The sequence below is a fragment of the Podarcis gaigeae genome, assembly GCF_964106915.1.
Source record: "Podarcis gaigeae genome assembly, chromosome: 4".
Lineage (NCBI taxonomy): Eukaryota > Metazoa > Chordata > Lepidosauria > Squamata > Lacertidae > Podarcis > Podarcis gaigeae.
The window spans coordinates 43,653,823-43,666,920 of NC_139677.1; the positions used below are offsets into that span (position 1 = coordinate 43,653,823).

General features: G+C 38.4%; 1 protein-coding gene across 15 annotated transcripts in view; it reads left to right on the forward strand.

Annotated features, from left to right (window-relative positions):
- Nucleotides 1-13,098, forward strand: part of CNKSR2 (connector enhancer of kinase suppressor of Ras 2) — a 230,123-nt gene that overhangs the window by 159,534 nt on the left and 57,491 nt on the right. For 11 of the 15 annotated variants that reach the window (XR_014563096.1, XR_014563097.1, XM_083734205.1 and 8 more), the window contains one exon: nucleotides 4,341-4,487. The exons of the other annotated variants lie outside the window; for them this stretch is intronic. Coding sequence is in view for 9 of the 11 variants with exons in the window: in XM_083734205.1 (XP_083590331.1) it covers nucleotides 4,341-4,487 (147 nt within the window). In the remaining 2 variants the exon portion in view is untranslated. The remainder of the gene's footprint in view (nucleotides 1-4,340; nucleotides 4,488-13,098) is intronic. 15 annotated transcript variants of the gene reach the window in all.

Here is a 13,098-nt window from a genome sequence, read left to right on the forward strand (position 1 = left end):
GACCCTTGGAAACCCTTCCAATTATACAATTCTTTTGTTTTATTACCTTCCTGCCACTCTCTCCCCCCCCCCCCGCCATAGTAAGCAGCAGGAAATCCACTGCTGGGAGGTGAGGCATGTGTTGCTATCTCCTCAATGACTGTTCCTGCAAATGAGGATTGGAATTTTAATAATTGGATTGGATACAAACCTGTTATTGCATGAATGGAAAGGCTCCTTCCATTTTCGCAGGGAATGAGGATCCGGTGAACTCCTCCGCTTCCTTCTGCAGCTCTGAGCTTCACTTTGCACACTGTTCTGGGCTGAAGAGAGGAGGCAAAAATCACTACCCACTGTCAGTAGAGTTGTGCTGAGCACAAGTCATAATGTAACCCAGCAAAATGTTTAAGCCAATTCAGTCCACTATGGACTTTAAAGAACAAAAGGTTAAAATAGATAGCCTTTAGTTAACAGACTCTGGCAGATTTAGCATACTGATTGAGGCCTGCATGCATGGGTGTTCCTTGCTCTATGTCATATTAATAACGCTTTCTAAACAATAAGCACTTAAGCATCTAGGAGGTATATGAGGTAACTGAAAAATAGATAACCCTTATTTAGATAATTCCTGTTTACAGCCTTATAGTATATGGACAGGATTCATATAAGAAAGCTAATTTCCCCTGAAACATTAGCATCATGTAGATGCTGAGCCAAAGGATGAAAAGAAAGGCGGGGGGAGCTTGGAAAAACATGAGGGAAAAGGCTTAACTTTTTGTTTCTGTTTTAAAGGAAGCAGTTTGTGTAGTTATGCTGTATAATTTCTTTGTAAAATGCTGTAGTAGAAATCAGAAAGGTATGAGCAAAGACTAAGAAGAAAGCCTGAGCTTCAAATAAAATGAGAAATCACTGTGAGGTCATAAGAGCGCATCATTCGTAGTAGAGAATGGAAAGCCTGTTTATCAGCTAGACACTATTCAAAGTGCAACGTAATAGTATCTTGATGTATTTATTGACTTAAATATTACAGTATTTGGCATCAGGCATATTAACAAACCAACCTGTTTACGTGCTGTTCTGTCACTTTCTTCAAAGAGTACCCACACTAGCACAGAGTATAGTGATTTGGTACAACCATCCTTGAGATTGCATGTAAACAACCCTATTTCAGGGAATGTGTATATAGTCCAGATGATGATTACACATTGCACTATCTTGTACTTACTGCAGTTGCACTTGCAAAAATAAGTTTGAAAGCATGATGGTTGTGGGTTTGAGTCGCACTTTGGGCAAAAGAATCCTGCTTTACAGGGGGTTGGACTAAATGACCCCCTGGGTCTCTTCCAACTCAATGATTCCAAGTTAGTAAAGCCTATTGAAATCTCTGAAGCCAAGAGAGAAGAAGCTGAGAAGGATTCCCTGTGATCAGGGACAGGGTTCTAGACCCTAGTACTTCTTTGCTGGGATGGGCTTTATCGGCCTGAGGGTTACCTTCTTTTATGGGCAAGCTTCTGGGGGCCTCATGCCCATAGCAGGGAGGCGAGAGACAAAAGGGGATGGAGCAGCAGATATGACACTTTCTTTTGTATAGTAAGCTACATTTCAAGTACTGTACACAGAAATGAGAGGTACACACACACACACACACACACACACACACACACACACACAAAATTCAGGCAAAAGTACTTGAGAAAGATGCAGAGCAGGTCTCATGGTTTAGCTTGGGGGCTAAACCAAAGATCTAGGAGGAACACATTCAGTCTCCTCATCTGAAGTTCTTCATCCCTGCCCCACATGAAGCAGAATACTTCATGCAAAAGAAGCAAATAGTAACCAATTTGTATAATTTAAATATGTGGCATAATTCCTTCTGGACCCCAAATTTGGTTCATATTGTTGCAGAATTTTTGATGGTTTTATTTTTCAGACTGAATACATGCAATCTGCTTAGTCCATTGCATAATTCTGTGAATATAGTTAATATAATAGTTCTCATTAAACTATGAAAGAAGAATAATGCAAATTAGTGCCAGACTATAAGAAATATTTGTTGAATATCATTAAGAAAAATGTTGAAGGATCGTCTGAGATGGAGATGCAGTTTCATGTCAGAATATTGTTTTCAATTTATTCTTACAATATACTGTTTAGGTTAGGTTCCTAGTACTTTTACCATTATATATCTGCAATAAATTTATTGCAGCTAAATAATTTTATATAAAATTCATTTTTGATTGGATGCTTTTTTTCATTGTGTTGGAATGGAAACATCCAGTAATCAGCATTTGGGCATCTTGCTTATATGAATTGTTCAAAGGTATTTGGAGTTTAAGGGACAAGCTTCACTTGTTGTTGCTATGTCATTTGCTAAACAATAACAAAATTGTTCTGTGTACAAGTACACAAGCACACATTCCAGTCACCACGGGGATCCCACAGAACGTGGTGTCCTTGTGATGAATGATTCTTGCCATGGCCATAATAATTGCTGTATTGATTTCTGCCATCACATTGAATTTCCATGCCTCTGCTTTCATTTTTCTGGCCATTGACTGTGGGTGTCTAAAAGTTATTTCATCTTCATTGTGGTAGACACACAAATGGGTTGGAGAAGGGAGGAACATTCACTGACTGGTCTGCTACACTTTCAAAATTTATCCCATTTTGGAGAACAAGTTAGATAAGCTATCTGTATTTATTTCAAATTCTCACATTGTTCTCAATATATGAGCATTGCTTACCTATTGTGACTGAGAGGATTAGTTCTCAGAGTATAAGGAAGTGAAATAGATGCCTTTTATATACTGCAGTCTATTCATTTAACATAATGGTTTAGGAGACATCAGCAGCAGCATCTCATTCCCCTAGCCTGATGTTGTTGGATAAAAGTAACAGCTAACAGTTAGGTTGCTCTGTACATATGATAGTACCAACTGTTTAAACCTATTTGTTCATTTTCTAAAGCTAAGGATTTGGTTGCATTAATTAGGAAAAGCCTTCCTAAATGTTTTGTGTCTATTCTTTGTGCACCAATTTTATCACTAAACCAGAAGTGTAGGACGCTTGCCCTTGAAAAATCAAGTATCATCACCAGAGCTGGAATGTAATTAGACTAACATAGCAAATTTAGTCACTCTGCCACTGGTGTGGAAGGACTGCTATACCTGGTAGATGGTAGGTGACAGATGGGAACTAGCAGAATACAAGCATCTTAGGATATATGTACTGAAGGGGTCAGAAGAACATCCAGTGCCAGAACTATTAGCTGCTTCAGGTGATAATATAGGCCAGTTAAAAACATTAGTTCTGTCATATGTGCCTAATATGCCATCATGAAGGTAGTGGCATGACTTCTGTAACTGCATTTCCACACTTCAATGCTAATATATCCAACACACATCTTGATCTTGAATAATTGACATTTATGTTTGTAGTTACTGATGCTCATTGAAATTTTTGGAGCCATTTAGAATTGCACTGCTAAAGCATGAAGCATTTATAGTATACTTTGGTTTTATGATGCACTCAAGACCAGATTGTGGGGTGTTTTTGCTTTTGTTGTCTTACGACCTGTCCATACTTGCACTTGTCCTGTGCGTAGAAAGCACAGGTCTGAGAGGTCTTCTAATCAGTGCATAGGCACTGGTCTAGAGTTTTCCCCTTCCTCCCCTCCTTTCCCAGGAAAAAAACACTCTTTAGCTTTAAATCAGAACAAATGGCAATCCACAAAAAACCCAATTGCTGTTTGCCCCAACTGAGCACTAAAGAGCAGTATTCTCCAGGGGAAAGCAGTGGAAGAAAAGGAAGTCTGGATAAGCCCTTTATTTTTGATCAGTCTGAAAGAACAAATTTTTTATAATTAATTTTATAATGGCACATGAAGTATGGGGGAGAGGGATAGTAGCATGCTTGATTGTAGAAAATAATATAGTATGAAATATGTAGCTAAAATAATGCTAGTATTTTTTAAACTGTAGGGCAGTGTCCTTTAAAGTCCTTTAAATGCATAAGCTTCTTTTATGTTTTGATCTTCCAGTGTTCAACTGTAACTAGTTTCAAAAAAATTATTAAAGGATCACATAAAAATTAAAAGAAGCGCCCAAACAAGCTTAGCAGCAGAGCAGCAGCAGCAGCAGTGTACAGTATTCATTATTTAGGCTTAAATGGCACATAACCTACTTTATTGCATCCTGATAATACTGATTTTTAGATAGCATGGTTCAGTGATGTAAACTGTGACATTTTAAAAAAAATAATCTTCTAAAACTTTGTTGATTTTACTAATCTTATTAAAAAGGGAAGATTACACTGTGAATATTGTACCTCAATTTTATTGTAATAATTTTGCTGGTTACCAGGTGGGGTGGCAGTTGAAAAATTTGGTGAATGCACTACGAGAGGATCCGAGTGGTGTTATCTTAACTTTGAAAAAGCGACCTCAGAGCATGCTTACCTCAGCACCAGCTTTACTGAAAAATATGAGATGGAAGCCCCTTGCTCTGCAGGTAATGATGCTTAATCATAAATCATACACCATCATTTTAGCTATAGATTATCTCAATGCTGCTTTATTGTGCCTCATCTCAGCAGCATATGTGGATTTAGTCTTGTATGCTTTGACAATGGTTTTTGACATGATCTTTGCACATTTATTCTCTAGAGTTCACTTAACATTAAATCCCAAGCTTGCAAAATTTAGACAATCTTGTATTCCTCAGTTGCATATATCTGCTCTATTTCACAAAACTTTAGATATGCTTTCCACCCTATATAATGTTTATAGGTTACTATGCAACATTAAACAGGCGAGCCAGTGTGGTGTAGTGGTTAAGAGCGGTGGACTTGTAATCTGGTGAACCAGGTTCGCTTCCCCGCTCCTCCGCATGCAGCTGCTGGATGACCTTGGGCTAGTCACACTTCTCTGAAGTGTCTCAGCCTCACTCACCTCACAGAGTGTTTGTTGTGGGGGAGGAAGGGAAAGGAGATTGTTAGCCGCTTGAGACTCCCTAGGGTAGTGATAAAGCGGGATATCAAATCCAAATCCAAACAGTTTGTTACAGTATGAGGTCCTGATTTAATAAAAATAAAAAATTGAATAGACTGTGATTTAACCACATTGTTAAATCCTACATTCTCCATCTCTAGACTCCCACCTCACCAGTTCAAATGTATATAAGCAAGAGACACACCTACAGAGTAGATGAAGAAAGGGGTAGAGCCCTGATTCGTTGTTGCTGGGAAAGAAACAGTGGATAGAGGTTCCATGCCAGGAGCCTCAAGGTCTTCCTTCCTCTATCCATAATTAGACACAGAGCAAGGAGGTAGGGGTGAGGAGTGTGTGGCAAAAGAACCTGAGTTGGAACTCAGTAAAGCACAGCCAAAGTAAGAAGCTTTTCAGGGTCCTTTGGGCAGTGCAGCCAGGTGGATGTCAATGTAACTCTCACAGATGTGGAAATGTAATTTCCTGCCTTGGTTAGGTTTCTTTTACTTTCCAGACAAGTAAATAACAATTAGTATTCTTCACATATCGGTTTCAGCCCCAGACAGGCTTGTACCTCCCTTTGCCTATTCTGCTGACAAAGAGAGGGAAAGGTGGGTACACTTAATGAATGCCATCTCTGTGAATGTTACTGAATGCCCTGCTTGCCTGCCCCTACTGCTGTGCTCTGATTTGTTAAGGAAGACTGGAATCATGTAATAGAATAGGAATGATGGCAATAAAGGAAAGTAAAAATATATAAAGGAAAGGGAAATAAATATAAATCTTCATATCAAACCATAAACCATCATAGATTGCTGTTTGGTTGCCTGCTAAACATATTGTCAGTATATCATAGGAGTGGCTTAGAACACAAAATATGATTAGAATTTACAAACACTGTCTTAAGCCCATCTATATTCAGCTATATTTAACATATGTACAGGTCACATCCCTGCATAATTTTGCTCAGGTAAATAGTTCCAAAGGGTAATATCCAACGTTAGTCATACTCAAGACTAGATCCATTGAAATCCATAGATTTAAGTATATTGGGTTATATCCAATGCTAGTCCTATTCAGAGTAGACACATAATGTTGGTCCATTAATTTCAGTTGGTCTGCTTTCAGTACACCTTAGTTGAATATAGTATTTTGCTGACCTGCTTTTTAATTGATTCTTTTTTCTTATTTTAAGTTAAACCCTAACTCTGTATTTTTGTTTCATTGTAAAACATTGTTATGATAAACTGGACTTCTATACAATTTAATTAACAATTGAAGATATAAAGGCTTGTTGCTTTTTCTAAACTAAAATATTGATCTTTTGATTAATATGTCACTTAAAATATGTATACTGAAAACCCTTTCTTTCCAAATGACACTAAGGAAAACTGTTTTCCTTCTTGGGTACATTCCAGAACAGTTAGAGTGTTCCTGTTTAAAACAAAAAGCAAGACGTGGAAGAACACTAAAGTAGCCTTTAAAATGTTTTTATAAATGTATATTTATTAATATAGATGTAGGCATAAAGCTAAACTCTAGAATTCATTTTGCAGGATGGGGGTGGGATCACATTCTCAATAATTGTAAAACATAAATCTTACATGACTAACAAAAGTCTATTTGCTGATCATGATAGTTCAAAATTTGATAGATCTAAGATGTTATTTAAATCTGAAAATGCAACTTCAATTGGAGTTCCTATTTTATAGCTTTGTAAAATATTTGTTCTCATTTTTATGTTCTGATCTGATCTTTTACCCAAAAAAGGTTCTTTACTTTCAGTGAGCTCCTATATCTACAAGTTAGTACATTAGTAAAGAAAACTGATGGGAAATTAACAAAACCCTCTGTAAACATGGAATTTTAACTGTATAGTATACATCAGTAGCTTTTAGTCTTAATTTTCATGAAAGGTTAGCAACTTGCCTTCTTAAGACTGATACACTGTTATTTCTGTAAATATGCCCTTGCATATTTATGCTTACACCTTGTACCTTTGCATTAATGTAATGTGTAATATTATAGCATGATTTATTAAATATGTTCCTTAAGTAAAAAGTATGCTTATTTTGCAAGATATGGTTTTCATAATGAAAAGTTGAATATGCGTTACACTTCTGAAACACATAGGACAAATGCTTGTTCCAAATGATCTGGAGAACATTCCTACACTTTCAGATAAGCATAACTTTATACTAACAGGGGTGCCATTTCCATAGTCATTTTGCAGCCATTATGGTAAATGGGCTGCATTTGAATAGTTGAGAGATATTCTCACAAGTTCACAGAATGGGTCTGCTTCCCCATTTGGAAAACACAAGTATGTTTCTATGACCAGGAACAACTTTTAAAATACCACCAAGAGGGAGATGATGATTGCATTGCAAATCCTCATGCTCTGGACATTAGATAAGGCAGCTTTTGAAAACTTTTTTGGGGGTGCGGGGACAAGAGAGACCAGGCTAAGGCAGCCAGATACAGAGGACATTTCTCGAAATACCAAAGCCCCCCTCTCCCATGCGCCAGCCTGATAATCATTTAAAATCAGTAATGATTTTAAAGTTCTTTTACCAGTACCAGACAATTTGATTATAAGCAGAATTTACTTGAACATGTCATTCTCAAACTTTGGAATGTGTGGATTCCCACAAGAACACAAACTTATTTTGCATTGTTTTCAGTGCATTCTAAGGGATAGTGAAATGGTGCTTAATTTATCGAGTTAAGATAATATAGGTAATAGAGTACGTGCATTATATCAAAAACTGTGACTCACCTCGCTCTTCTTTTATAGCATCCTGCTTTTAAACACTTTTAATGAGTGAAGTAAATAAATTTTACTGTTTATTCTACCCAACAGTCATTTATGCGGAATGTGGAAACTTAGTCTTGGGATTTATTATTCAGAATATGGCTGTGATCCTTTTCAGAAGGTAAATCCCATTGAACATAGTCGGACTTCCTTCTGAGTAGACGTACATAACATAGCACCATAACTGTGACTACTCTTTGATTTCACTGCAGCATGCTATTAATGGTTAGACACAGAAAGTACTATGGTCTCAAAGCAATCCTAAACATAATTAAGTGGAATTTGTTGTTTTTTTTTAAATCAGTGGGACTTGCAGGTAAATATAGTTATATTTGGACAGTAAATTAGTAGCCAAAGATTTTTTCTGGAACAATCCAGAGTATTATCGTTATATTACTGTTCCTTAGTGTTTTGTTGATGCATGTTCTTAAATTGTCTTTCAAGTTTAAAATATTCATTGCAATCCTAATACGTTTTACAAAATTTACAAACTGAAATTTCATGATTTATACATGATTTTTAGACCCCCCCCCCATGTTCCTTACAGGGATCATCATTTGACCGTACCCTTTGTATTGTTTTGGTAATCATAACTTCTATATAGTTTTTATTTTACAGAGCATTGAAATAAGCATATTATTTTTCTCAAAGCTCCTGGCTTAAAATTATCTGCGTTGGGGTTTTTTTTGAAAATATGTTTCATTTCCAGGTTTTAAATATATATTTTATCACCCTCTTTTTGTGATATTTGTTTCGTTTCCCAATCTTGTTATTTCCCTTTTTGGAAGTAGTGGGGATGGAATGATGTTTGTTTTGGTAGTTTCCAATAATGTAAATGATGCCACACAATGCTAAGTACTAGTAAACTTTAATCAAAGATGGGTTTGCTGCTGGGGAACCTACTATTCTGCCTTCTGGAAAATACTCCTTTTAAAAAGTGCTTTGGACTAATTTAGTAATCTATATAATGCTGTTTCAACAGACAATGAAGCCTGGGGGGGGGGGGGAAAGATCCCTGAATATTAATTCTGTGTATAAGGGTTCCATTTATGTAAGTGAACAATGGTGTAGTTCTAAATAGACAAATATATTTTTCAATGTTTATCCATAATTATCCCTTTGATTCTAACCTATAATTTGTCCCTATAGTCATACAACATTTCATGTTTAGAAGTTTTAAAATTATTCTGTGACTGTCATGTTCTGCTGAGGTTCTGCTGTTAATTCAATATGAGCAATCTGATACCTGAAATGATTTTTGCTAAATGAAATGTTTCTCTTCTGTGCTATTTCCCTTGAAGAAATACAATCTTTTCACACATTCTGTATATTTTTTGTTGTTACTCCCATTTGATTTTTGCTAATTAATAAATATTTTTTAAGCACAGAAACTTTCTTGTCTGATGGACAGGACAGTCCTATGATCTCACTGTTCCTCATAGCCACTGCACTAGGGCTATCGCCAGGGCTAAAGTTGTGCTCAATCAGCACAGCCAATGGCCGTATAAACAAAAGGAAAGTTTCCTTTACCGGGGGTTGCAGGAACTATGAAGCAGGCAAGGAGACCACTTGTGTGCAAGTGGTGGAAAACCACATGTGAATCTGAACAAACACAAATAAGAATTTGTTATCAAGCCTATGGTGGTGGCATCTACTTCTCTATTACCACCCAACTGAGGAGTTTCATCCATTGGTTCAGGAGCTTACCTGGTTCATTAAAGCTACCTAGGATCTAGTCTTCTTTTGCTGGATGGTTTTGAATTGTTGAAACCAAAGGATATGGACAAGCATTTAGATAAGTAGGCCTAAAGCATAACCACATATTCCTTGCTCTTCTTGGCCTGTAACATCTAGCAGAAAGAAATTGGCTAAGTCCAGGAGGTAATGAATGCCTCTTTGTGGAATGTGGAGATGGGACTGGGTGTGGGTTTTCACCAGAACTGAATGCCATGGTTCTGTAACATGCTCCCTGGACCCCAAAATTGTAACAACTATAACAAACATGATCAAGTCCAGTGACCAAGATGCTTGCCTGGACCTGAACAGTGGTAACTGCTATCTCTCCTGATTCAGATGGAATAAAAAGGTAAAGGGACTCCCGACCATTAGGTCCAGTCGCGCTCATCTCACTTTACTGGTGTTTGATGAGGACTGGTTTTGGTAATAAAATTCTTGCCAGCATATTGGATGACCTCTGCAAAGCAGGGTTGACCCTTATCCATATTGGCTTATTACAGCAAGCTGTAGGGAGTTTACTGGGTGAGTCCAGCAAGTGATTAATACTTCACTGGAGCAGGGCAGGTGCCACCTGCCTTGAAGAAGGTGGTGGTGTACTCCTTACTTACCTGGACTCAAAAATCTTAAAGCAACTATCACCTAGTGTCAAATATCCCTTTTTTGACACCTCTGGGAGTCATCATCAGGAGATTTGAGGTGCAGTATCATCAATATGCAGCTCTCTTTTCCATCTGAAAAGGGACGCGGATGGCGCTGTGGTCTAAACCACAGAGTCTAGGGCTTGCCGATCAGAAGGTCGGTGGTTTGAATCCCCGTGACGGAGTAAGCTCCCGTGCAAGTAGATAAATAGGTACCGCCCCAGCGGGAAGGTAAACAGCATTTCTATGCTCTGCTCTGGTTTCGCCAGCATGTGGTCATTCTGGCCACATGACCCGGAAGCTGTACGCCGGATCCTTCGGCCAGTAAAGTGAGATGAGCGCGACTGGACCTAATGGTCGGGAGTCCCTTTACCTTTTTATTCCATCTGAATCAGGAGAGATAGCTGAGATATTTGACTGATAACTGGAGGTGGTGATGGATTGGATGTGAGACAGTAAAATGAAGCTGAATCTTGAAAAGGGGTTTCATGTGTGAGTGGTGGGGAGGCAGCCTGATATGGATGGGGAAGCCGAAGGAAGTCAAAAACCGAAAAGTTTAATAGAAATTGTAATGTGGTATGATTGTATGGAAAATTAATAAAATATAATTTTTTTAAAAAAGATATGGATGGGGTTGCACGCCTCTGGAAGGAGCATGTTTGCAGCTTGGGGTGTTCCTGGGTCTCAGGTGGCCTTGGTAACTAGAGCCCCTTTTTCTGCTTTGGCTGGTTTACCAGCTATGGCCGTTTTGGACAGAGATGACTTGGCCACAGCACTCCATACTCTGGTAACTTCCAAATTGGATTATTGCAATGTGATTTATGTGAGGCTGCCTTTGAAGACAAGTCAGAAATTTCAATTGGTCCAAAATGCAGTGGACAGATTACTGGCTGGGGTTCTGTTTAGATCTTGTGTGACCTCTGTTTTAAAATAGCTGCACTGGTTGCCAGTCTGTTTCCAGACCAATTCAAAGTGCTTACATGTTCCCTAGTGCTGCAGTAGGGCAAGACATTCCATTCATTGGTGTTTTGAGTGCTCTGTGTATCTCAGGGAAAGTGAAAGATAAAGGGTGTTGGGGAGTCCTAGTCATTGTTTGTGGTCCTGCTCCATTGCTTATTCATGCAGGGTGGAGTGACTTCTCCTTGCATCTCTAGTTGTAGCAAGTGTTAGCAGTGCACCCTTCTCACTTTGTTGTAAGTCTTGGCTTTTTGTGCAAAGGGGACTTTTACTGCAAAAGTCTCACTGGGTGTCTATAAGTTCAGTCCCCCAGGATGCTCCAGATGTGTAAACATATCAAATGTCAATGTATGTTCATAGAGAGACTTATAAGCCACCCGCCATTTCCAACAGATTATAATTCAAGGATGCTCTGTTGGACCTTTTATGTGTAAAACTCGTGATTACAAGGAAACTTCAGAAGCTTTAATGTTTGAATGGATTATTTCAAGCTTTTTTCAAGTTAAAATGTTTACATAAAGTTTGCAATAAATCAATGTAGATTCATAATAAATTACACGTGATGCCATTTAACCAGTACCATGAATTAGAAATTATTTGGTATATAACTAGCCAAAATATTTGTTGCTTCCACGTGTCTAAGTTGTTTCTATGTGTTTAGTTCATGTGTTTTGCAAATATAACTCAAATTGTTGGGTATTTCTATAGCCAAGTTTCCTGCATATTAGGACAGGTCAAACTTTCTTCCTGTGAGTTAGCCAAGATAACACAGACAAAGGCTCCCCAGAATCTCACAGGGCTTCTGCATATCAAATGGCTGGGTAAGATCGAGGGAGAGGGGCATTGGGCCTTCTTAAAGTGCTGGTTGCCCTCAGACTCAGCCTTTCTCCTTTTGGGGCTGAATTTTCCAACTCTCACTGCCTCAGTTTTAGAGACTCCCACTGAGGCACGAGTGGTTCCTGGTTTACAGGGCCAGAAAGGAATTTTACTTTTAACCACAATGGGCCTTCCATTGAAAGGTTTTCACTTTTCTCTCAGTGGATAGCAGGTGTTTAGGTGTCTTCTACAAATCTATTTGTTACATCTTGAGCAGCAATGGCATTGGGTAGGATCTGAACATAAGGGTTTTTAGGAGGTGCACCAGCTCCTGGCCTGAGCATGGGTCTGGTGTCACATATCTCAGGTTACCAGCAGGATTCCAGCTGCAAGTTGTGCACCGTGCTGGGTCAACTTCCAAGGAATTCCCTAGTAGGGGTTCTGGGATGGTGTTTTCAGATCAGAAATCTTACAGGATGACAGACCCTGACCCAATGCCTTGCCAACCTTGCTTACCTCACTGTGGTCAATAAAAGTTCCAGCCTATTTTCACCCAATCCTGTATCCTGGTCATTATTCACCTTCTACCTAGCCTAGGGAGGGCCATCACAATGTGCCTGGCATGCAACTATATCTTCACTGTTATTAAAATAAAAATTGAGAACTTGCTGGCTGCCTTAGCAGTTGCAAATAGAATGAACATGTTAGGGAACAAGTCTACTCTGCAGAGTTTATTCAAATTCAAATAAAGCAAAACCTGTGAAAAGGAGAACTATGCAAGACATTCAGGTGCCACATGTTCACCCAATCAAGGCCCATACCAGAATTTGAAGCTATTGGGGACCATGCAATTTTCCTAGCAATTGTTTCTCTATATTATACAATTGCTGTATTTTAGCAACAAATTGTATTTGTATATAATTTTGCTCCTGACATTTCAATGCTCCCTTTTTCACACACAGTGGAGTATCTTTGTTTTCATCTTACCATGAGTCTTTAGGACTCTTGCTGCTATTAAAATCTATGTACTGCCAGCTGTGTGCTAGCAGCTATGGTAAAGATATGCAATTGTGAAATCTGTGTTTTACTGTTTGAAAACTCCTGGCTGTAATATAAATGCTAGTAGACATGAGCCAGTCTTTCTGCCTGAAGGCTGAGAAACATACCTAAAC